The sequence below is a fragment of the Jaculus jaculus genome, chromosome 20 (genome assembly GCF_020740685.1).
Source record: "Jaculus jaculus isolate mJacJac1 chromosome 20, mJacJac1.mat.Y.cur, whole genome shotgun sequence".
Classification (NCBI taxonomy): Eukaryota; Metazoa; Chordata; class Mammalia; order Rodentia; family Dipodidae; genus Jaculus; species Jaculus jaculus.
Genome location: NC_059121.1, coordinates 19668771 through 19694947, shown reverse-complemented (window position 1 = coordinate 19694947; position 26177 = coordinate 19668771). Strand labels below are relative to the sequence as shown.

Here is a 26177-nt window from a genome sequence, read left to right as displayed (position 1 = left end):
TGGGTATTCATGAGCTCACCACTGGACGGACATATGAGCCTCCAGTTTCAACATCTGAGAGGATGGATGGAAGCTGCTAGAACCACCTGTAAATATTCTTCTTTCGGTAGTCCGGATTACATTGTCAGAGAGGTTCTCCTAGCCACACTGGGTCCCTTTCCAGCAGGCTTTGTACAGCCTTCTTTCTGAGACCTGGGTGTCCCTTTCACCACACCACTGCCCCGCTCCAGAATAGAGCCTCTCCCATTCTTGGAGACCTTTGTGATCACACTAGGAATGACAAATATTAAAGTTGGAGAGGCAGACAGAAGTCTTTACTACCAATTGGAATTTTTTTTTAAATTTTTATTTATTTATTTATTTGAGAGCGACAGACACAGAGAGAAAGACAGATAGAGGGAGAAAGAGAGAATGGGCGCGCCAGGGCTTCCAGCCTCTGCAAACGAACTCCAGACGCGTGCGCCCCCTTGTGCATCTGGCTAACGTGGGACCTGGGGAACCGAGCCTCGAACCGAGGTCCTTAGGCTTCACAGGCAAGCGCTTAACCGCTAAGCCATCTCTCCAGCCCAATAGGAATTTTTTTTATAAGGTTCGATAAACCACATTTTCTTTTTTCCCCCATTTGTGTGTGTATGTGTGTGTGTCTGTGTGTGTGTGTGGTGTGCATTCATGCCTGTTTGTGTGTTTGTATTCACGTAGGCTCGTGTGCAGAGGCACAGATGTGCATATATAAGCATGCACATGTGTGTGGAGGACAGAGATTGCTGTCAGCCGTCTTCCTCTGTGGCTCTGCATCTTTGGCAGAGGCAGGATCACCACGAGAGTCCAGAGCTCCGGGATGCAGCTTGTCTAAGTAGCCAGCGGCACCTGGGGAGTTCCTGTGCGCACCTCGCGAGGGCTGGGATTACAGTTGGGCCCACCATGTCCTCCTAGCAGTTATGTGGGTGCTGGGTGTCCAGGCTCTGGTCTCCCATGCTTACATGGCAAGTGTTGTAAATGTGGTTAATCTCCTCAGCTCTGTATTTTCTTTTCCTTGGCATTTCACCACACCCGCCTACAGATTTCAAAATGGATGCCGAGATCATTCTAATTTATCAAAATACCCATGTCCCCATACTAATTTTTTGTTTTTTTTTTTATTTACTTGAGAGCAACAGAGAGAGAGAGAGAAAGGCAGAGAGAGAGAGAGAAGAGAGAGAATGGGCGCACCAGGGCCTCCAGCCACTGCAAACGAACTCCAGCCACGTGTGCTCCCTTGTGCATCTGGCTAACGTGGGTCCTGGGGAATTGAGCCTCGAACCGGGGTCCTTAGGCTTCACAGGCAAGCGCTTAGCCACTAAGACATCTCTCCAGCCCAATTTTTATTTTTATTCTTGATTTTTTTCCAGGTAGGATCTCGCTTTAGCCCAGGCTGCCTGGAACTCACTCTGTGGTCCCAGACTGGCCTTGAAGTCACAGCCATCCTCCTACCTCTGCCTCCTGAGTGCGGCAATTCAAGGTGTGAGCCACAACTCCCCACAATTATTTTTTGTTTGCTTGTTTTTGTTGTGTGCTGGGGATTAAACCCATGGCACATCCATATTAAGCATGCACTCCACCACTGAGCCACGTCCGAGTCCATGTTTATGGTTTTTAACTGTACAGTCATTAAAAGCAATACATAATCAGTAGAAATTGTATATATTTTTAAAGATTTCATTTTTATTTATTTATTAGAGACAGAGAGAAGGAGAGAGAGAGAATGAGAGTGAGAATGGGTGCTCCAGGGCCTCCAGCCACTGCAAACGAATTCCAGATGTATGCACCCCCTTGTGCATCTGGCTTATATGGGACATGGGGAATCGAACCGGGGTCCTTAGGCTTTGCAGGCATGTGCCTTAACCACTAAGCAATCTCTATAGCCCGAAATTATATTTTGAAGTTTGGCTTATTCCTGGGCCACATAGGGATGTGAGGTATAGGACTGTTTTCTGGTGCTAGGCAACAGCCTTCCTGTTCCTACCAAGGCTCTGAATCATGAGGGCAAACAAACAACCAATAACTGTGTAGTATACTCTGTTGCTAGGTAGGTTAGGTAAATAAGGTATGATTTCATCTTACGATAATTTTAATTGGCAGTGGGCTTCTTGGGACATAACCCCATTGTCAGTTGAGGTACACATTCATGTGTCTCTTTGCACGCATACATGTATATCCATATAAAGTAAGGCTGAAGTCACGCCTGTCTTTAACAAAGGAATGAATACTTTGCAAAAGCAAGAGAAGATGCGCCCTTGCCTCTTCCAATATTATCCTGAGTGATTTGTTTCACAGTTGGAATTTGGTGAAGGACAGGGTGAACCCGCTGAGTCTGTATGCTGATGTTCCTTACAAGACACAGTTAGTCCTGGCACTGAGGCTCAAAAATACAACTTGGGAGGAATCAAAGTATTTTCTAGAAAATCATACTTTACTTTCCTCTTCACATCTATTAATTTAACCTTAAAATTGGGGATTGCTGGGCTGGAGGGAGGGCGTAGCTCAAGGGCCCAAATTCGACTCCCCAGGACCCACGTTAGCCAGATGCACAAGGGGGCACATGCGTCTGGAGTTTGCTTGCAGTGGCTGGAGGCCCTGGAATGCCCTCTCTCTCTCTCTTTCCATCTTTCTCTGTTAAACAAATACATACATAAGTAAAATGGGGATGGCCAAATGATTTCAAGTAAGGACCTTGGAAGCCATTGCTCTTCTCTAAGAACCGAATTGAATAGACTGAACATAAAAATCTCTCTTTGTTGAATACATGCACACAGACATGCACACACACACGTGCGCATATTTATTTGCAAGCAGAGAGAGAGAGAGAGAGAACACAGAGAAACAGACACATAAACAGAGATAGGGAGGGGGTAGAGAGAGAGAGAGACAGAATGAGTGTGCCAGGGCCTCTAGCCACTGCAAACAAACTCTAGATGCATGTGCCACTCTGTGCATCTGGCTCCATGTGGGTACTGGGGAATCGAACGCTGGTTGTTAGGCTTTGCAGGCAAATACCAAAATTGCTGAGTCCTCTCCAACCCCAAACCTTTTTTCGATCTATCAGGGAATTGTGGCAATGCGGCAGAATGCTTCCCCCTCTGACTGAGGCCTTCACGACCTCACAGTGACTCCCATGACTTCACTGAGGTGGGCCTCCAGGGTAATGGGAAGTGGGGTGAGGGGACAGCAGTGTATATCGTGTTATATATAAAATAATATAAAAATTTTAAATTCCCCCAAATTAGAAATCTATATCAGGGCTGGAGAGATGGCTTAGTGGTTATGTGCTTGCCTATGAAGCCTAAGGACCCCAGTTTGAGGCTCTATTCCTCAGGACCCACGTTAGCCAGATGCACAAGGGGGCGCACGCATCTGGAGTTCGTTTTCAGTGACTGGAGGCCCTGGTGCGCCCATTCTCTCCCTGTGTCTCCCTCTTTCTCTGTCTGTTGCTGTCAAATTAAGAAATAAAAATAAAAAATAAAAAAATAGAAATCTATATCATGTTATGTGTATAAACATTAAAGTAGGGGACTTTTTAACTATTTCTTTTGCTCTAAGAGAAGAAACTGTGGCGCACCAAGTTCAATAACAAAGACAAGTTCACAAAGCCAGTTCGCAATAGAATCCATGTTTGAACCCAAGTATTGCTCATGATGCATACTCTGACATTCCGCATGGCCTTCCGGAACCCCTGCACTTGGCTCTGTAGCCATCACGGAGAAACAGAGAAAGGGGCTCAGGAAACCATCGTTGGCACTACCTGCCTGAGTTGGACTCCACCTCCACTTTCCATCATCTGTGCAAATGCCAGTGAGCTGCTCGATAGCTCCGGGCCTCGGTCTTCTCATTGTGGTATGGGCACGGCCAAGATACTCACTGCAGGGCTGGGGAGATGGCTCAGTGGTTAAGGCGCTCGCCTGCCAAGCCTAAGGACCCATGTTCAGTGTCTCTCCAGGTCCTACATAAGCCAGATGCACAAAGGTGAGGCAAGCGCAAGGCCACACATTCTCAAAGTGGCACAAGTGTCCGGAGCTCAGCTGTAGTGGCCAATCCTCTCTCTCCCTCTCAGAAAAATAAATAAATATTAAAAAATAAAATAAAACTCACCTCACCAACACGTTGTTGTGAGCGTTAGGTACGTAGACCATGGCTCCCATGCTCGTTTTTTACTACTTAACTGTGATCCTCGCTTTTAATGGTTTTTTATTTTCATTTATTTATTTGAGAGTGACGGACAGAGAGAGAAAGAGGCAGGTAGAGAGAGCGAATGGGCGCGCCAGGGCTTCCAGCCACTGCAAACGAACTCCAGACACATGCGCCCTCTTGTGCATCTGGTTTATGTGGGTCCTGGGGAAATCGAGCCTTGAACCGGGGTCCTTAGGCTTCACAGGCAAGCGCTTAACCGCTAAGCCATCTCTCCAGCCCCTCACTTTTAATTTGAAGGAGACTCATCACTTATGTCAGAATGCTGATCTGATGGGCTGTTGGTCAATGAGATACAGGTTTGTTTCAGGTTTGCTTATGTAGAGATGAGAAAGAGTACTGCTTCCCATAGCTCAGGAAGAAAAGCCCTGCTGTCCAGGCCCTTGGGTGTCTCCATTCCTGAGATGACACCGTCCCAGAGACCCCATGCCCTGGCCAGTTTCTCATGTCTTTGCTTTTCATGTTGCCCTTGGAGATGTCTCCTTTGGTGTCTTTGATTGGTTCTGAATGCTGGGCAGTGACAAGCACCAACCCAGCTGGAAAGAGCTGTAAGATCTGCTCTTCCGTCTTCCAGCAGGAGATTATTGCCATGGATGCCAGCATGAGAGGGAGAATGAGGAACCTTCGCCACTTGCCTTCTGAGTGTTGAACATCTGCTTCTGGCCAGGCCAATAATGAATAGGTCGCTTGCTTCATCTCAAAGGAGAAACTGATCCACACCTGTTTTTTGTCCCCTCCCCCCGACTATAGATGACCTCTGCCCAAGATGCCAGGTTTGGGCAGAAAGACTCATCCGACCAGAACTTTGACTACATGTTCAAACTGCTGATCATCGGCAACAGCAGCGTGGGGAAGACCTCTTTCCTCTTCCGTTACGCGGACGACTCCTTTACCTCTGCGTTTGTCAGCACAGTCGGTATCGATTTCAAAGTGAAAACTGTCTTCAAGAATGAGAAGAGAATCAAGCTTCAGATATGGGTGAGTGACTTTGAGCTGACAACCACCCTTCTGTCTTGGCTGAGACACTTCTGGTCTTGTTCTGTCCCTGCGGGGACGACAAGCTTGGACGTTTAGTCTCTCTTACCGCAGAACGTTCTGTTTCCCAGCAAAGCGGGAGGGTGACTTGTCGAGGTGTGGAGGTGGAACTGTGCCGTGCTATCAAGTGATGCTCTTGAGCAAATCTTCAGAAGAAAGGAGATCTGAGCTCCCAGGAGCTGGTGGTGGGAGCGACACTCACATGGGACCTTGAGCTAGGCTGCGACACCCTCTGTAGTCATGTTTTTGTAATTTGTATGGAAGTAGGCGATGGATAGCTGGTCTTTTCAGCCACAGGAATGAGCCTGCCCTGGGCATTTTTTAAAAACAGGAGACAAATAAAATAAGCAAATATAGGGGAAGCTAGTGCTAGATCCTTCATAAAATGCTCAGATCTAACTTTGGACATGGGCCGTGTGTACTTCACAACGCTTGTGTTTCAGCTCCACAAAACTATGTTTGTGTACTCAAACCGAACAATGCAAATGAAACAAAATACTTTCTAGAAAGTTCCCCACACAGGTAGACATCGCTTGGCTAGCTTTCTGCCTTTCCCCGGTGCCTGGAGATCAGAGGTTTCTTCCTTAATTCTTGGCACACATTTTGAAAGCTAGAGAGAAGCAAAAGTATATGTGGCATTAGTTCCAAAGTAATGCAAGGGGTGCAGTAAGCAAGATATTGGTTGTGGGCTGGAGAGATGGCTTAGCAGTTAAGGCATTTGCCTGCAAAGCCAAAGGACGTAGGTTCGACTCCTCAGGACTCATGTAAGCCAGATGCACAAGTGGGCGCATGTGCCTGGAGTTCGTTTGCAGTGGCTGGAGACCCTGGTGCACCCATTCTCTCTCTCTTTCTGTCTCTCTCCCTGCCTACTTCTGTATCTCTCTACATGCCTATTTCTGTGTATTTTTCTCAAATAAATAAATAAAAATAAATAAATCTTTACCAAAAAAAAGATATTGGTTGCATAAGGGCAGTAAACACTTTATTGACATTATAGTCATGTAAGTTCCGTTCATGGAATGTTTCCATCATTACCTTTGCCCTCTTTTCCTGCCTGTTCATACCTTTGATACTCGAATTGATTGGTGTTAAAAACAAGTTTAGGGGCTGGAAAGATGGCTTAGCGGTTAAGCGCTTGCCTGTGAAGCCTAAGGGCCCCGGTTCGAGGCTCGGTTCCCCAGGTCCCACGTTAGCCAGATGCACAAGGGGGCGCACACGTCTGGAGTTCGTTTGCAGAGGCTGGAAGCCCTGGCGCGCCCATTCTCTCTCTCTCCCTCTATCTGTCTTTCTCTCTGTGTCTGTCGCTCTCAAATAAATAAATAAATAAATTTAAAAAAAAAAAAAAAACAAGTTTAGTTAAGAATTGGTGCCACTTCCCAAGAACTGTTTTCATTGTCTCTTTGGAGACAGCTCCAACAGCTGCTACTGTTTGATGCTAGTGCAGGGCTTTTCTGCAGGACGAATGGTAAGCCTCCTTGGACAAATCTGGAATGCTAAAAGATAGACAACTCCCAGAGTGTGGCATTTAAACTTCTTAAAATAGAAGAGCCTTTCGTTTAATGTTTGTAAAGTCTGAATGACCTTTGGACATCCTTAAAGGCTTTAGAAGTAAAGATTAAAGATGTGGGTATACATGCAGGCAGATGTCTTACGAGAGGTTATGGCTGTTATATTTATGCTAACTTGGGAATCTTTCCAGTAAAGCCAGAACCCACAGAAAAAGCTTGGACAATGTGACTGCAGACTGTTCCATTAGTACCAGAAGTCATTTTGGGGGGCAGAGCGCCAGCTTAGGATCTGAAGTTCAGTCAATGGGAGGTGTACACTCCGATCACCACACATCCTCGGACACCTTCGGAGCCTAGATCATGCTCCTCCTTTTGAGCTTTAGGCAATAAACTGTCATATGACAGTAACTGTGCCAAAATCTATGGGGCTGGAGGCCTAATGACCTGGGTTCCATTCACCACCACATCTGGAGCTCTTTTACAATGGCTAGAGGCCCATGCATGCCCACTCTATCTGTCTCTCTCCACTCTATCTCTCTCTGCTTGCAAATAAATACATACATATTTTTTTAAAAAATCTCTTTTGGGGGCTGGAGAGATGGCTTAGTGGTTAAGACATTTGCCTACAAAGCCAAAGGCCCAGGCTCGATTCCCCAGGACCCATGTTAGCCAGATGCACAAGGAGGTGCACGCATCTGGAGTTTGTTTGCTGTGGCTGGAGGCCCTGGTGTGCCCATTTTCTCTCTTTCTCTCTCCCTCTTTCTCTGTCAAATAAATAAATTTTAAAAATCTATAAAGGAAATGTAAAAACCCACCCAGAAGTTGATGGCATTCTTCCCTCCCTACTGGGTGGCAAAGGAGAGTTTATTTTTATTTGTTTATTTGACAGAGAGAGGGAGAGAGAAAGATAATAAGAGCGCTCCAGGCCTCTAATCACTGCAAATGAACTCCAGATGCATGCGCCACCTTGTGCATCTGGCTTATGTGGGTCCCGGGGAATCAAACCTGGGGCCTTTGCCTCTGTAGGCAAGTGTCTTAACCACTAAGCCATCTCTCCAGCCCCCAAAAGAATTTTTTTTAAAAAATGTATGTATTTATTTGCAAGCAGAGAGAGATATAGTGGAGAGAGACAGACAGAGTGGGCATGTATGGGCCTCCAGCCATTGTAAAAGAACTCCAGATGCGCTGGTGAGTGGAACCCGGGTCATTAGGCTTTGCAGGCAAGTGCCCTGACCACTGAGCAACCATTTCTCCAGTCTCAGAAGAGGGTTTTTAAAGCATGTTTATTATTTAGGTGGTACAAGGTCTACGGAGGAGGAGATGTCTGCCTTTGAGGGGATAGCTTGGAGAAAACCACTTAGCTGCGGGAGGTGCCTAGGGAGCTGGGCATCACCAGAGTGGTCAGCAGGAGAGGGAAGGGAGAAGTGTGGGCTAGCGTTGCACTGGAGGGCTCTGCAGATCAGAATGGGAGAGGCCGGTGAACAGGCTCTACTGGATCATTTTAGCGGGCTTTGGGTTATCCGGTATGTCCCTTTTTGTCTGTTTCCTGGCCCTGGAGTAGCAAAGCACATGGATAGTGGCCTTGAAGTATGAAAATCCATGAGGGAGAGAGATGGGGCTGAGCTCTGGATTGGTTGTTTTGCTTTCTTTTTCTTCTTTTATGGGAGCGCGAGGAAGAGCGAGTCGGCACACGGGGCCTCCAGGTGCCGCCGTGGAACTCCAGACACGTGCTCCGCCTTGTGCGCGCGTGCGACCTCGTCTGCTTGTGTCACCTCATGCTTCTGCCTTACGTGGGATCTGGAGAGTCGAACGTGGGTCCTTAGGCTTTTCTGACGAGTGCTTTAACCACTAAGCCATTTCTCGAGCCCAGTTTTGCCTTTTAAAGTCATACTCAATGTGTTGTTCACCAGCTGTGGGGTTGACTAGCCTACAGAGAGGCTGCCTGTCTTGGGTCCTCAAGGCTTCAGGTCTCAGCGCATCAGTAGAAAAAAGAAGTCAGGGATAATGGATGAAAACACAAAGGAATGGTTCTTAGAGCCCCGGGGAAGGTTCTGCCCCTGATTCCACTGGGGCAGGGGCTATGAGTCCAGATCCTGTCACACAGACTCTCTGCCCCTCTGTGTCTCAGTATTTGGGGATTTGGAATATTGGGTAAGGAAAAGCTATTGTGAAAATTTGGACCCAACCCTTGTTGGTACTCAGAGATATTAATAGTGGCAACATTTATTGAGGCCAGAGCTGAGCCATGGAGTAAGCACTTTATATTCATGTTAGACTTAATTAATGAGAGATTGAGAGAGGCCCTGTACTAATCAGTGATTGAAAGGTTTGGCTTTGTAGCTCAAGCTGACCCAGAACTCCCCATGAAGTCCGTGCTGGCCTTGAACTTTCAATATGCCTGCTTTAGTCTCCGAAGAGCTAGGATTAAAGGTATGCATCTTCATACCTACTCTAGATATCTTTTTTTTTTTTTTTTTAACTAAACACAAGGAAGGAAGGTAGCATTATAGTCCTATTCCATAGGTGAACGAAAAGAAAATCAGAAAGACAATGCCATTTTCCCAAGGACATAGCTAGGATGGGCCAGCTGGAGTATTTCAGCCCAGGCATTGCAGCCAAAGACCGTGAACTTGACTACACAGTGTAACTGAGATTCGGGGAGACTAACGTTTGTCTGACTTCTCAGGGGATCTAATATTCTATCTTTTATACCCCAATCCCTTGAAAATACTTTTCCATACTCTATAATGGTCTCATAATCTTTCCTAACCTATTCCAAGAAATTATTTATAGTTGCAGTAAAAAAAACAAAAACAAAACAAAAGTTCTTTTGTTGGAATTTACTATCTATGGGCAGGGACCTCGATGCCCATGGTAGTGAAGGCTGGAAACACTGGCCCTCTTCTTCCACACATTTCTGGAATGCCAGCTTGGAGGAAAGGGAGTTAATGCCAATGGGGAAACATTCCTGCACGCAGTCTTTCCATTTGGCGCTCACACATCCTGGCCACCCTGCACACCGATTTCAGTGTGGTATTCAAGTCCTCTCTATGTTAAGGAGCCAATATGCTCTGCCCAGGGGAGTCCCTCAAGAGGACCACCAAAGGCCACGTCCGGTATCTACCAGCACCATGCCTTGGAGTCATTATCTCTTTGCTCTTTTCCCTCTCTCGCATTTCTTTCTGCTGCTCCTCAGAGACAGAGAAAGGCCAGATTTCTTTTCACTCTGGAAGGAAGCTGATCTTGTGTGTTTTCAGGCGGCTGAAAATGGCAACCCTGCATCCCACTGCGTTTAAACCACTTTTGGGCAATGACATGATACTGCGGCCGGTAAAGACTTGTTCTCTGCCTGTCTGCGCCCAGCACCTGCATGGAAAGGCAGGAAAACAACTGTGTCAGTGAGGATCCCCCAGTAGATCAGTCACTGTATTGCCCAAAAGGCAGGAGTGGAACTAGTTCTTAGAGCGGGAAAGGGACATTGATGTCTGGTGATTCTGGGTCTGAAGTCTTGTAATGGGGAAATTGGGGTTCTGGGGTGCTTCCTGGAACCCCAAGCCCCTGTGTTCATATCTGCAAACTAACCGAAGAATTGGCAATTCCAGACTTAAGAGAATGATTTTTAGAATACCACATTTATTCAGATTTTACAAAGAAGTGTGGAAAGGCGAGGCTGGCAGGCAGGGGAGATCAAGTGGGGAGAAGAGAAGGACCCCACGTGGAGCCCAAAAGCCCATGTGAGCCACGTGTAGCTCAGGAGTCCATGTGACCAGAGGGATCTGGGGAAAAAAAGCATGGTAAAGAGAAAAGAAAGTTCAAGGAGCTCCTGCCATGTGGGGAGCTGGAGGGGATAAAGGACCCCCATAGAGAGTAAGGGCTGGAGGGGCCCAGCAGGAAAAACTCACCCACAGCTGGTAGTCGCCAAGTGAACAGAGACCAAGAAGCCTGCTCTCCCCTTAAGGGCAAAGGTATTTATAACCTTAGGGTGGTGAGCTCGCTTTTGGCCCAAGTGGTTGCTTAGGGTTAGGGGCTGTCTCAGGAAGAGATTAGCTCTGGTACTGAGTTCCGGGGGCTGAACTTGACCAACCAGTGTTTAAATCCTGTGAAAGACCTCTCTCCCAGGAGGGGTCCTGACTGTTTGTGGAAAATAGTTCTTTGGAACTAGGCAAGAAGTAAGAAAAACTTTTCTGCCCTTTTTACCTTCAGGGGTCCAGTCACCTTAACTCTACACCAACCTTTAGTCTGCTCATTTCAAGCCCTAACTTTGTCTCTGTTTACTCATCTCAGAAATGGTAGGAAATAGCACTTTTTAGTTACCAAGTATCTACTCCTATGTATTTATGTTACGCTCAACAACGAGAATGAAAACTGTATTCAATAAATGTCAGTTTTCTTCTTTTCTGAAAATAGGATGTTACTGTTGACACGTCTGTGCTCAGTCCAGCCATTCCGGAGGATGAAATGCTTGTTTTAATTATTTATATAATATTTTTTATTGACAACTTCCATAATTATAAATAATATCCCACGGTAATTCCCTCCCTCCCCCCACTTTCCCCTTTGAAACTCCACTCTCCATCATATCCCTTCCCCCCCTCAATCAGTCTCTCTTTTATTTTGATGTCATGATCTTTTCCTCCTCTTATGATGGTCTTATGTAGGTAGTGTCAGGCACTGTGATGTCATGGTTACCCAGGCCATTTTGTGTCTGGAGGAGCACGTTGTAAGGAGTCCTACCCTTCTTTTGGCTCTTACATTCTTTCTGCCACCTCTTCCACAATGGACCCTGAGGCTTGGAAGGTGTGATAGAGATATTGCAGTGCTGAGCACTCCTGTCACTTCTTCCCAGCAGTATGATGCCTACTGAGTCATTCCAAGGTCACTGCCCTCTGAAAAGAGAAGGTTCTCTACCGAAAGTGAGAGTAGCATTAATACAAGGGTACGAACATTAAGAGAAGTGTTTACTGGACAGTTTGATGAGCATAGTATATACATTTAGGCAGACAGCAGTAGACATTACACCCCTAGGGCTCATGACTACCCGTTTTAGGTTTTCAGTATCAGGGATGTATTCCCTCCCATGGAGCAGGCCTCCATTCCAATTAGAGGGCAGTTGGTTTCCACCATGACAGACATGCCACTATTGCATCCATTGGCTCATTTGGCCTGGCTGGTCAAATATGAGGCTTGGAGTGTCCACTGTTGAGTATCTTCACTGGTGATTTCTCTCTCTCCCACTGAACTGCATGCAGAATGGCTTCTTCCAGCTTTCTGTCAGCTGGTCTACATGGAGGAGGTTATCAGCTCAGCTCCAGCAGGATTTCTCAGTGGCCTTGCAGCCCCAGTATGTGGAGTCTTCAGCAGTAGGGTCTTACCATCTATTCCTGGTGGAAAACCAAGGGCCTCGGCAACGGCCTGTAATGTTTTGGGGGCATCAGTCACCATGGCAGGTTTTGACTAGCCAGCAGGGAAGAATGTACCTGAGGCACAGCAAGGAGCTGGCCAGTGACTGGTAGATGGTGTACCCGGGTAACAGGCCTAACCCGGACTTGGGTACTCGAGGAACTTTTGCTGGGAGCCTCCTTACATAAGCCGAGACCAGACAAAACAAAAGGAATTTTCTGTTCACTCACTAAGTTTATTGAGTTTATACTGTGTGCCCATCACTGTGAACTAAGTTAGGATCAAAACAAAATAAGGGCTGGAGAGATGGCTTAGCAGTTAAGCACTTGCCTGTGAAGCCTAAGGACCCTGGTTCAAGGCTCGGTTCCCCAGGACCCACGTTAGCCAGATGCACAAGAGGGCGCACGCGTCTGGAGTTCGTTTGCAGAGGCTGGAAGCCTTGGCGCGCCCATTCTCTCTCCCTCTATCTGTCTTTCTCTCTGTGTCTGTCGCTCTCAAATAAATAAATAAAAAATTTAAAAAAAAAACAAAATAAACAAAAATTTGAATTAGGAAAGTGCTGATGGAAAAGTAGAGCAGTCATAGATTGAAAAACAACACAGTGTTTTAAGTGGTTTTTTATGAGATAGAGAGTGTGTACGAGATGATCCCTGAGCTGAGACCTGGAAGATAAGAAGGAATCAGGCTTTTGTAGAAGAGTGAACTCTCCTTGTGAAAGAAAAGAGAGAGAAAGAGAAAAAGAGAGAAATTTCGCTTTGCTTTTGTTCTCAACAATAGCATCATATAGAGCTACCTCACTATTGTTTGTGTATTAAATCCTGATTCCTTCCATTTAACCCTCCATTTGAGAGCTTGGGTGAATTTATATTACTGAGCTCTGAATCTTCTACAACTTGCCGATTCTCTTTAAGGGACAAGACATGCACTTATCTTTCCCATAAGTTAACAAAGCAGATGACCATGTGAACACACCGCTGCTCCACTTGGGAGGAATGGGGAGCATATGGTGTTCGGTCAGGTTCTTGGTAATTCACTTCTACCTTTATAGCTGAGGAGACTGAGGGACGAGCAAGTGACAAGAAGCAATTCTAGCCTGTATGAAGAACCACATGCAGTGGCAATGTGTAGGCAATGGAGCCACAACAAGGGTCCCAGGGCAGGTGACTGGCCTCCAGGCCTCTGCGCAGCCTCGGGACAAATGACTTCACCTCGGTTGGCACGAGTTATCTGATCCAGAAAATAAAACGGGATGATTTCATGGAGCGATACCTACGGCCTGTTGGGGAGTTATAAGCGACCCCGTCTGCATCAGCACCCGTGAGATACATGTGGCTTCTGCATCACCAGCTTACAGAGGAACAAAACTGAGACACAGGAAGGGATTGCCTATTACCGTGTTCGATGAAGCTTCCAATAATTGAAAGTTTGAGTTGCCCAACTTGAACCAAAGTAAACATTTGTGTGATGACACTTTTGTTGCACCGTTCATGGAGTGTGGAGTAGGGAGCGAGGTGGTGTTGGTGTAAACTACATGAGACGTAGGTTAAGTCACTTGGCTATTACCGGTCTGGGTGCATTGCACAAGGATGACCCCTCCCATTCAGTGATTGTCTAGGGCATAAATTTCCTGTTCTGTTTGTGGTATCACCTGACCTACTTTGTGACTTTAGCTGCGTTCTTCTCCTATTGCAGTTTCTCCACTTCCATCATCTTGCTTTCTCATAAACAAGCCCCTTGCCATTGTTAGCCACATGGGGAAGGCAGACAGCCCGTATGAGAGCCCTGTGAGAAAGCATGATGAGCTTCTCTGTATTCAAACTGGGAGGTCTAATTTGATCTTACACACGTCTCCTTCTGCTGTTTGTATTTCAGCGTTTACGAATTTACCAGCCAATGTGTTTAACCTGTGTGTGCACGTGGGTGTTTGTTGACATGGAAACCTATTCTTGTCATACTTGGATCTAAATTTCCCCAGGGCAGTATCATTGCATAGCGGTTTATGTGATTAAGAACGGGGCTTTTCAGAGGCAGCTCTCAGGGTTTGAGATCTTTGTTTTATTTTGCATGACCGGGTTAATTCACTTTGCCATGCCTTAGTTTTTCTAATAATGAAATCTGGATAGCAATAATACTTTGTGTCTTATCTTAAGATGGAGTCAAATGATATTCATAACGTTCCTGGCATAAGGCTTGGCACATAGTCGAGTCTCAGCGAAGAATTTGCCACCATCCATTTGTGTCACCCTCATTTTACCAGCATGAACATCATTCACCCAACTTGACATTTTCTGGAACTTCAAGCGGGCTTTCTGAGTCATAAATTTCTACTTCTAGTGCATGCAGACGTTTGTAGTGAGGACTTCAGTTGTGATGTTGTGATGTGGTAATGAAACACACCAGCATACTGACAAGGGGAAACATCTCAGCACTGTTTTATCCCTCATGAGCCATGGGGTAAATTCTAGAATGACCACATGCTGTCAGCTGTGCTGTTGATGTGTGTCCTGGTGCTTTGAAGACATCTGTGCATTTAAATAGAGTCATCAACCACATAGAGAAGACAAGCCCATGCAGCTTGTTTTATTAAATGCTCATAAAATGGATGTCCTGATGTCCTAGAACAGAACAATTATAAATCACTGGACCCACGGAGTGCCGATATCAAAATGCTGGGGTGTGATTTCCTCTGGATCCTGCCTACTGACATTGGCAGCTTCCCCTTTAATGTGTGAGCTGAGCTGTACCAAATTTGAGTTGTTCTGTTTGGTTCAGTGAAAGTTATACCAGATTGACTGGCACTATGTACACATAGCTTTGATTGTGATACAAATATCTGACTACTCAGTATATTTAGTTCTCAAGTCATAATTCAGGGAAAAGCACTGTGTCTCCCTAAGTAGACAGTAAGAGTGGTTGTTCAGTGGGAACTGTAGTCCTTCCTTCCAATTCACTCCCAGAAAACTAATATTGCTAGCTCTGAACAGTCTCACGGTGGCAACTCAACCAGCAAGACGAGAGCTAGGAGACATGGGCTTCACCTGATGCCACCAGATCCCTCCAGCCAATGGATATGAAGACACGGAAAGCAGGTCCCTCAACCGTCTTTGAAAGCAACTGCCACAACTTCAGAATGCTTATGGGCAAAGCAATTTGTAAACTAAATGGAACGTACCAGGAAGTAAAGCTAAAACAACAGATGCAGACGAAGAATCGATGTGGGGGGGGGGGGGGGGTTGGGGGAGAGACTGAGGGTAACTTTGGGGAGCTCAGTGATTGATGAAGGTATGCGTCAGGTGTCCCCGAAGTGATTGGGAGTAGGACGTACATCAGCACTATCCCTTAGCCTAAAGAGAATTGTGAAGGACAGAGGTGAGGTTTTAACTTTTAACTTTAACAACAGAGGGGACCCTTGCCTTTTACAAGGCAGACACTGCTAATCAATGGCTAATCAGCGAAGAGGCCGTGGAAACACATGGTCTGGTCTCTTAGTCTTCCTGTGCCTCCAGTGACTGGTCCCATCTCCACAGTATCCCTGAAGGGTGGAGCTGCTCTGTGTTAATTGTTTCTAAGTGATCTTCCTGGAGAGTCTTGTTTAAAGGGTTAAAGAGTGGATTTTGGCCAGGCGTGGTGGCGCACCTTTAATCTCAGCCCTTGGGAGGCAGAGGTAGGAGGATCGCCATAGGTTGGAGGCCACCCTGAGGCTACATGGTGAATTCCAGGTCACTCTTGGCTAGAGTGAAACCCTACCTTGAACAAAACAAAACCAAAAAAAAACCTAAAAAACAAAACAAAACAAAACAGAAAAGAGTGGATCTGGAAGGGAAAGGAACAAACCCAGACAATTAAGAAAGTTGATTTTCCTCTACAAAATTTAGCTATTAAATGTGAAATTGTACACCAAATACCAATTTCAGAAAAGTTAATCATAGATATTTTATTCCATTCTCTTCTTCTGTTCATATCCCCTATGATTTGATTAGCCCGACCAATTTTACAACTTCTGTTTTATTTCTTTTGTATTGTCTGACTGCCCACACTGTCCTCCTGCATTATCCAGTGAGAATTCATTAGCGAATTTTATTGAAAATTCAACATAGTATTCATTACTTAGCGCTTTGACTGTATACACCACTGTCCATGTGTCCTTCATAAGAATATATATTCACTTTTATGGGGGCTGGAGGGATGGCTTAGCAGGTTAAGGCATCTGTCTGCAAAGCTAGGACTTGAGGTTCGATTCCCTAGGACCCACATTAGCCAGAGGCACAAAGGGTCGCATGAGTCTGGAGTTCCTTTGCAGTGGCTGCAAGCCCTGGCGCGCCCATTCTCTCTCTCTCTGTCAAATAAATAAATAAATAAAAATAAAATATTTTTAAAAATATATGTTAACTTTTACTTAAAACTAGGTGAATATCATCATGAATTAAAAAGTTTATATATATATATCTCCATCCAGTAGATCATTGTCTTTTAACGTGTTCTGAGTTACTCCAATATCCTCTGAAAGGGGAAAGTAAATGACCCGAGAACCTGTACAGCAAAAGCCTTGAAACTGATGTTTCAGCACAGAGCCCAGGGAAGCCTGGCCACTGTGGACCAGGGTTCAAAGCCCGCCTTCCGCTGTGAGAGGATGAGCACGTTCCCTGCCACAAGAGCAACGTCCCCCAGCCTGTCTGCTGCCCTCACCAGCTTCTGTCAGATGTGTCCCTGGTCCTCCCTGGACTCTGACAACTGTGTTGTCCTCTGGAGAAGACTGACCGCCCTGTGATGCTAAATTTATTACATGTGAAGAAACAGTTAAAATTAGACTAATTTTATGTGCTATAATTCTTTCCTATCTCTCTGGTATCCTGTAAAATACTATGTTTCTTCTTTTTAAGCCATCCATATAGAGGGGAAATGACAACATTTTGTCAATTACTCATTTGTATTGTTCTTAACATCATTTGGTCTTTCTTTGTTTTAATATTTTGGTTATTTTTCTTTCTTTATTTGACAGAGATAGAGATAGATAGATAGATAGATAGAGAGATAGAGAGATAGATAGAGAGATAGAGAGAGAGAGAGAGATAATGGGTGCACCAGGGCCTCCAGCCACTGCAATGAACTCCAGAGGCGTGTGCCACCTTGTGCATCTGGCTAACGTGGGTCTTGGAGAATTGAGCCTCTAACTGGGGTCCTTAGGCTTCATAGGCAAGTGCTTAACGGCTAAGCCATCTCTCCAACCCATCATTTGGTCTTGACCCAGATGTCTGGGAGCTTAGTGGTGTGGGAAGTTTAATGATATTGACCCCTAGGTTGGACGGTCTGGAGACAATACCCCGAGAGCCTTGTAGCGGCTGCCGTTTCAAGCAGTCACGGCACAGTTTTCCTAAAGACTGCCACTTGCAGAATACTGTGCTCTGGAGTGACAGAGCCATGGATTTGTCAATTCCCTATCTTCAGTGACTTACAGGGTAATGAATGAAGGCAAGGATGGGCAGAAACAAAGACCCACCAAAGAGGAACAGCTGCAACAAAGAGGTCACTTCACTATCACTAGCATTTTGATAGGTGCCAAAAAGCACCCAGCTTTTTGAGACAGCTGTGCTGACTGGGGAGAGGATTGGAGGGAGGGGGGTGCAAGTTGCTTTGAATACCCCCCCCCCCACGATGGCAGGCTGCAATTAGGAGAAACTGTAATTGTAATAACTTGGACCTGGGTACCTTCTGACCCCGTGTAAATTGATTAGGGTGCATATTTGATATTCTCACCTTGGCCCTAAATGGGAAGCAGGGACAAAAATTAGGAAGGCTGTCAATAATCAACTACATCCTGACCCATTTGTGCTAATCGTTGAGGTTTCTGTCCAGCCTACTTGAGAGTCACTAGAAAGAGCAGTTTTTTGTCTGACTTGGAGCAGGCCAGCTCCCTGGTTGGCTGATAATACAGAGCAATAAAGTGGTTGGTTTTCTGGGCAGCTGCGGGTCATGGGTCACAGGCTGATTTTATATTTGGTCTGGCCCCTGTCCATTTGCGCATTACATTCCTCACAAACAAGTCCAACGCAAGGTTAACTCAAGGCCAGTGAACACAACAGTACAGGGAAAGTTATGAAAGGTCTGATAGTTGAGTCTGTGCTAATTGTTTTGCTGTGGTATGTCTTGGATTCTATTTCCTATAAAATGAAGGATATTTCTCTTATGGGAACGTTTTTAGAAATACCGTAGAATATGTAATGTGTCTCCTCAAATGTTCTCATGCTTCTGGGCTTATTTATACCCATAAAAATCTTGATACCACAGAAGATGTGTGTGAGTGGATTATACCCTGTAGCTGTACCTATTAGTATTTCTCCATAAGAAGTCATAGCTGAGGAGAATTTTAAATATCCTGTCATTCATTTAAAAATAGCAAGAAACCATTGCATGAGAAGAAAATAACGCTTTCATGAAAAAGTTCGGAGGTTGAAAAATCAAGAAAATTGGTGGTAAGGATGGAATTATTTTACATAGTTTTTTATTTTATTTACTTTTTCATTTGACACAGAGAGAGAGAGGGAGTAGGGGAGAGAATGGGTGTGCCAGAGCCTCCAGCTACTGCAAACGAACTCCAAATGCATGCATCCCCTTGTGCATCTGGCTAACGTGGGTCCTGGGAATCGAACCTGTGTCCTTTGGTTTGCAGGCAAACGCCTTAACTGCTAATCCATCCCTCCAGCCTTATTTTTACATTTTTTAAAGTATTTTTTATTTTTATTTATTTGAGAAAGAAGCAGAGAGAGAAGAGGAGAGGGAGAGAGAGAAAGAGAGAATGGGCATGCCAGAGCCTCCAGCCACTGCAAACAAATTCCAGGTGTGTGCACTCCCTTGTGCATCTGGCTTACATAGGTCCTAGAGAATCGAACCTGGGTAGTTTGGTTTTGCAGGCAAGCATCTTAACCACTAAGCCAACTCTCCAGCCCCACTTTACATTTTAAATCCATTTAATGTATGGCTTAGAGGATAGTTGAATTTTTACATCTGCTTCCTTTTCAATCTGTTTTACTGTATCACAGATCATGTAACTTCTGGAAAACTATGATATACTTGTGAAATAATGAGAACGAAAAAGACAAATAGTAATTTTTTTTCTTATTGGAAAGTTGTTTTGACATCAAAGGATCCCCCCACCACCTCCCCAGAAAACTGGGGAAAAATAGAAGTTTGTCCAGGTGATGGGAACCTTCCAATTTTAGGACATTTTAGGACTACACAAAACCTGGCCCACCTCAGTTGTAAGGCAGTGGGAATAAAAAAAAAAAAAGCTGGGATAAACTGGACTTGGTGGCCCATGGCTTTAATCCCAGAACTTGGGAGGCAGAGATGAGAGGATCACCTTGAGTTTGAGGCCACCCTGAGACTACAGAGTGAATTCCAGGTCAGCCTGGTCTAGAGTGAGACCCTACCTCAAAAAACAAAAAACACCAGACAAACAAAAGGCTTGGACACTATAATATGTTGGAGGCTGCTGATCCTCATTGTAGGAAAAAGTTATTCAAGATAAACATTTACAGTTGGACTAAAGGAACAGTGAGGAGGGAATGGGAACGAACTTACTTAAAAGAAAAAAGCGAGTCACATTAAATTCCGAGCAGGTCTCACAGTAAGGCGGATGTTCGTTTTCCCTGCTTTATGTGAGGGGCTGAGGGAGGTTGTTGACCCCACAGTCAGCATAATACAGCCCAATGACTGCTTGCATAGCATTTACAGCATTTACATAGCATTGAGTAGCGTCGAGAATCATGTTTTAAGTATCCACTAAATTTCACTGCTTGAAAATATTGCATCATTTTTTATATTCTTTTTTAATTTGAGAGTTGAGAACAACAGACAGAGAAAGGCAGAGAGAGGGAGAGAGAGAGAAGGGGTGCCCCAGGGCCTCCAGCCACTGCACGTGAACTCCAGACACATGCGCCCCCTTGTGCCTCTGGCCAATGTAGGTCCTGGGGAAACGAGCCTCGAACCGGGGTCCTTAGGCTTCACAGGCAAGCGTTTAACCGCTCAGCCGTCTCTCCAGCCCTATTGCACCATTTGATGTGATACTCAAGTGCATGGGCAGACTTCGTTATCCACAGAGGGTCTAGACTCAATCCTCCGTGGATGCCCACCACACTATATGCACACTGCCTAGTCTAATTCCAGTATTAGAGGGCTGGGACAAAAAGCGGATGGCAGATGCCCATGTTGTGTTTGGTTAGATGCGATGAGAACTGGGCTCCTGTGGCTGGGCATGGGGAGTCACATAGTTACTAGACAAGGTCCGTCTTCACAGGTGCTTTCTGATCTAGGCATCTTCATCTGCATACATGATTTAAAGAAAGTCAAGTCCTGAGTTGATAACTTGCAAAGACTCTTGCCTCTGAGAAAATCTTTCTTTTTCCTTTTTTTTTTTTTTTTAAATGTTGCATTGTCTGGCATGAAAATTAGGCCCATGACCTTCCAAGAGTAATTTGTACAGAGTTGAATGTTTTTAATCTGCACAGAGAACAGGCATGTGGGAGATAAAGTTCAGACTAATTGTGTCTAGACGTGAAAACCCTGTGGGATTTGACTGGCACAAATGTCTTGTTTGAGTAGGTTTTGGTAACTCTTAGATTTTTCTTTTTAATATTTATTTATTTATTTATTTATTTATTTATTTATTTATTTATTTGAAAGAGAGAGAGGAAGAGGCAGAGAGAAAGAGAGAATGAACATACCAGTACCTCCAGCCATTGCAAACGATCTCCAGACACATGCACCCCCTTGTGCATCTGGCTTACGTGGATCCTGGGGAATCGAACTAGGGTCCTTAGATTTTGCCTGCAAATGCCTTAAGTGCTAAACCATTTCCCCAGCCCCCGGGTTTTTTTATTTGCAAGCAGAGACAGAAGGGAGGTGTGAGAGAGAGAGAGAGAGAGAGAGAGAGAGAGAGAGAGAGAGAGAGAGAGAGAGAGAGAGAATGGGCATGCCAGAGCCTCTGACATTATGTTGGTGCTGGGGAATTGAACCCTGGTTGTTAGGCTTTGCAGGATAGCACCTTAACCCCTGAGCCATCTGTCCGGCCCCATCCCTGGATTCTTGCTGAATCCTTCCTCTAGCCCTTACAGCTACTCTGAGCGGTTGTTGCTGTGGTTGTTGCTGAATCGCAGAGGATAAATGACCCCTCTGTTGTAGGATGACGAGACACTCTCTGATCATGGTGTACATAGTAGGGTGTTTATGGAAAAGAACTTCATCATACGGTAGATAGCTCATGAGGTAAAGTGGAATTATGTTCATGCTATCATTGTTTTTTTGCATGTGGGTTTTGGGTGTGTATGTGTGTTTTTAAATTCTGTATCTAATTTGAAGTTATACTTGGGGAGTGCATTAAAGAAGACGTTGGGAATTTTGGTACATGTTAATAATGAGGTGTCCTTAAGCTAAGAAAATTAGCAGAACAAAGAGAAATAGACTATGTGATCGGTGATCTGGGTCATTGCTTTCACACCTGCACACTTGTTATTCGGGTTCGACAGCAGCTCAGAGACTAGTTCTCCTCAGCTGGAGGGAATATGAAAACTTAGAAAACACGCGTTCATCTGCATCAATGTCAGGGGCTCTCTCTCTGTCCCAAGTCTCTAGCGTATGTCTCTTTCCCTATCATTTCAGTACCTCGGGAAACTTCCCTGCTAACCCTAATCCCTAACTTCTCTATATAGGGTAGGTTTGCGCTTGCCTGTCTTTCAAGCCTTGAACTTGGAATCCCATCTTTCCACCTATGCCTAGTACACTTGCCACCTCACTGCCCATCACCTTGCCGGCACCCTGTCCTCCTATTTTCCCTGGGGTTCAGCGATCTGCCTACAGTCCTATTAGTGAGCTTTCTGATGTGACTGTCCATATTCCACCCTGTGGTTTGGAGTCCACGGTCATCAAGGATTTCTTCCAATCTGTGTTCAGTTATTTTTTTTTTATAAAACAAAACAAAACAAAACAAAAAAACCCTGTGATAGCCTTCTCTAATGAGGAAAGATCACACACAGGAAAAAAAAAAATTGTTCCAGACCACACTGAGAAGTGATTCACCCACAGAGAAACGGATCAGGAGCCTTGGGCTTGTCTCGCTCCAGGGCCAAGGGCACACGGCAACCAGAAGGCAAAGGCAGGCCAGCAAGAAGAAAGGAAGACGGGATGGAGAGATGGCTCAGACCCACAGCAAACGTGCTTGCTTGCAAAGCCTCTCAGCCTGGGTTCAGTTTCCCCCATACCCACATAACGTCAGATGCTCAAAGTGCTGTATGCACCAGGAGTTCATGGGTAGAGGCAAGCGGCCCCAAATTCTCTCTCTCCTCACAAATAAATAAATAAATAAATATATATATATATATATAATACACATATATATGTATAATATATATATATTTATTTATATATTATATAAAATATATAATATTTTATTAAATATTTATATATATTATATATTACATTATATTATATATTATATAAAATATATAAATATTTTTTTAAATATAAAATATTATATAAAATATATATATATATTTTTTTTAAGGATGAATAGCCGGGCGTGGTGGTGCACGCCTTTAATCCCAGCACTCGGGAGGCAGAGGTAGGAGGATCGCTGTGAGTTCGAGGCCACCCTGAGACTCCATAGTGAATTCCAGGTCAGCCTGGGCTAGAGTGAGACCCTACCTCAAAAACAAACAAACAACAAAAAAAAGGATGAATAGAGAATTTCTGTCTTATTTTTGGTGCTGTCAAATCCTTTCGTATATGTTCCTCACATGGTCCCTTTATGTGTGCACTCCTTATTCCATGGTAAGATGCTCATAAAATCCATTAGGGGTATGTGGTATTCAGAAGGGCGATTAAGAAAGAAAATTCTAAAACAAAGATCAGACTGCTTTTTTTTTTTTATATAAAGATATGTAATTAGCAGGCAGTAACTATGCAAAGAATAAACCTGTGGAGGAAGCTTTGTCATGCATTATTTTTACTCATTCAAAGAACAGTTTTTATATCCTTTCCTTCCAGTTTGAGTGGATTTTAGTGATTTTTGACATCAAGTTTATTAATGTAGCTCATAAATTTTTTAAATGTGGCTACTTAGTTCTATTTATTTATTTGCAAGGAAGGAAGGAGGGAGAAAGAGAAAGAATGATAGAGAGAGACAGAGAGAGAAAGAGAGAGCGAGTGCACACCAGAGACTCTTACCTTTGCCAAATAACCTCTAGATGCACAGAACAGCTGGCTCTACATTGGAACTGGAGAAGTGACCCCGGGTCATCAGGCTTTGCAAGCAAGTGCCTTAACAGCCTAGTCAGCTCTCTAGCCCCTCTTTTTTTTTTTTAATTTTAATTTATTGATTGATTGATTTTTACTTCTGTGGTGTGTGTGTGTGTGTGTGTGTGTGTGTGTTTCTGATCTTGAGACAGGATCTCAGTTAGGCCAGGTTGGTCACAACCCATGGATGGTGACCTTGGATTCTTGCTTCTCCCGTTTCCACTCTCCCAGTGCTGGCTTTGCAGGAGTGCGGAGAGCACAGGAGTGTGGGCCAGCAGCTTGTGCTGGTGAGATGCTGGGGGCGGTGGGGGGGTACGTGGATCTAATCCAGGGCCTCTGGCAAGCTGGGCCAGCGCTCTACGAACTGGACTACGTCCCCTGTAGTGGACTTTTAATACATTTTTTTCTAGTTGCTCACCCTGATATTTTCTTACACAAAATCCTATTCCCAGAACCAAAAGGCCTATTATTCTTTTTTTAAAAAATTATTTTTGAGAGAGACAGAGAGAGAATGGGCACACCAGGGCCTTCAGCCGCTGCTAACAAACTCCAGACGCGTGCGCCCCCTTGTGCACATGTGTGACATTGAGCACTTGCGTCACTGTGTGTATGGCCTACGTGGAACCTGGAGATTCGAACACGCATTCTTAGGCTTTGCAGGCAAGCGCGTAACTGCCAAGCCATCTTTCCAGCCTTTCTCCTAATCTTTTAGTAGCCTTATTGATTTTTAAGATTCAGGAGGAAGAAAAAACAGGTGCTGAGCATGCAAGCAGTACTCTTTTAATTCACTGTTTTTCCTTCTCCTGATCTCTACTTCTGTCTTCCTCTTCCTGTCTTATCTCCTTCTCTCTTTTTCTCTCTCATTTATTATTATATTTCTTTATTTCAGTGCTAGTTCCACAAGGCATCAGAGATTTCCATCCCTGATACCTTCACATTCTTTCTGTAATTTTCCTACAGAAAGCTTTAGCCAGAAAAGAGGAGGTAGGATTTGAAGTAACTCTTTACATTTTAGACAGTCCATACATTCATACATTGGCAATTTATATTTTTGCACGTGTATGTGTGTGTTGGTGCACAGGTGTGTGTGAGCACACACATGCAGAACACGGGGCTTCTGAAGCATTTTCTGTGATTACTCTCTACTTTCATTTGTTGAGGCATGGTCTCTCACTTGAATCCAAGAGCTTCCTGAACTGGCTAGTCTAGCTAGCACGCCTGTTCTGGGGATCCCCCATGTCTTGGCATCTATGTGGGTGCTGGAGATCCAAATTCTAATCCCCACACTTCTATGGATGCATCTCCCTAGCCTCCATATACTTCTATAAGAGAATCATTCCTCACTGAAAGAAGAAAAAAAAGGAACAGAGAGAAAATGTAGGTGGAGTAGTTGGGGCATCTGCTCATGCCTTGGTCATGAATGTTTTCAACACCAAAGTAAAATATTTTTGCCTGCCTGGATACGTGTCGTGCTACTGAGGCACAGCCCTCATATAAATTGAAAGGTAGTAACTAGCTTTTATCAGGATCTTCAAAGTACATAATGTTAATGATAGAAAGCATGCAAATACCAAAGTAGAAAGAAAGAATATTCTCAAATAATAAGTAGAGGTGGCGTTTAACTTTCCATTTTTTCTACATTCATGTTCCATATATTAAAGACAAACTAATTCTCTGTCACAAACTATGATTCTATTTGCTCTTATGCTCTGATTCATTTCCAGTGTTTTTATATAAACTTTAGAAACCTGGGTCTAAGTAGTAACATAAGAATAATTTATTTATTTTTTATTGGCCAGGCCTGGTGGCACACGCCTTTATTATTATTTCTTTGTTTACTTTTATTTATTTATTTGAGAGCGACAGAGAGAGAGAGAGAGAGAGAGAGAGAGACAGAGACAGAGAGAAAGAGAAAGAGAGAGAATGGGCGCGCCAGGGCTTCCAGCCACTGCAAACGAACTCCAGACGCGTGGGCCCCCTTGTGCATCTGGCTAACGTGGGTCCTGGGGAATTGAGCTTTGAACCGAGTTCCTTAGGCTTCATAGGCAAGCGCCTAACCGCTAAGCCAACTGTCCAGCCCAAGAATAATTTATTTTACCAATCACCTACCTATGGCTTTTCTCTTTCTTTGGGGGGGGTATTTTTATGAGTATAATAAATGATAATATAAATACCTCTTTGCATGGCACTAGATTTTGGGGTTCTTACGGTCATGTATCCAGTCAAAAATGAAGGCTATGATTTTACACTTCTAACTAGAGGGCACTCGTTCTCATATCTTTGATCCCTGTAATAGTTTTACAATTGTTATTTTGGTTGACAATTTTGTCTTCTATTTATTTTCTCTTCCCAACTTGGGGCTGGATTTTTCAAGCAATTATTTTTCAGTTTTCCTATTATTTTTTATTTCTCTTTTGGTATTTATTATGCATGTACATTTAAATCTAGCATTTGCTTGTGAGAGAAAACACGAAACATTTTTCCTTCTAGAGTCGAGCTAATTTCACTCAACACAATGAACTCCTGTCTGGCCCATTTTCCTGCAAACCATTTGCTTTTGTTTTTAACACATTTATTTTTTAAAACCAATTTGTGATACTTTTACTTTTAAAACAAAAACTTTTTTTCTTTTTTTTTAAATATTTTAATTTTATTTATTTATTTGAGAGTGAGAGACAGAGAGAAAGAGGCAGATAGAGAGAGAGAAAATGGGTGCTCCATGGCCTC

General features: G+C 44.3%; 1 protein-coding gene across 3 annotated transcripts in view; it reads left to right on the top strand.

The window, feature by feature from the left end:
• Nucleotides 1-26177, top strand: part of Rab3c (RAB3C, member RAS oncogene family) — a 262926-nt gene that overhangs the window by 13524 nt on the left and 223225 nt on the right. For all 3 annotated transcript variants that reach the window (XM_045139064.1, XM_045139063.1, XM_004664921.2), the window contains exon 2: nucleotides 4972-5199. In XM_045139064.1, coding sequence (XP_044994999.1) covers nucleotides 4972-5199 — 228 coding nt within the window. The remainder of the gene's footprint in view (nucleotides 1-4971; nucleotides 5200-26177) is intronic.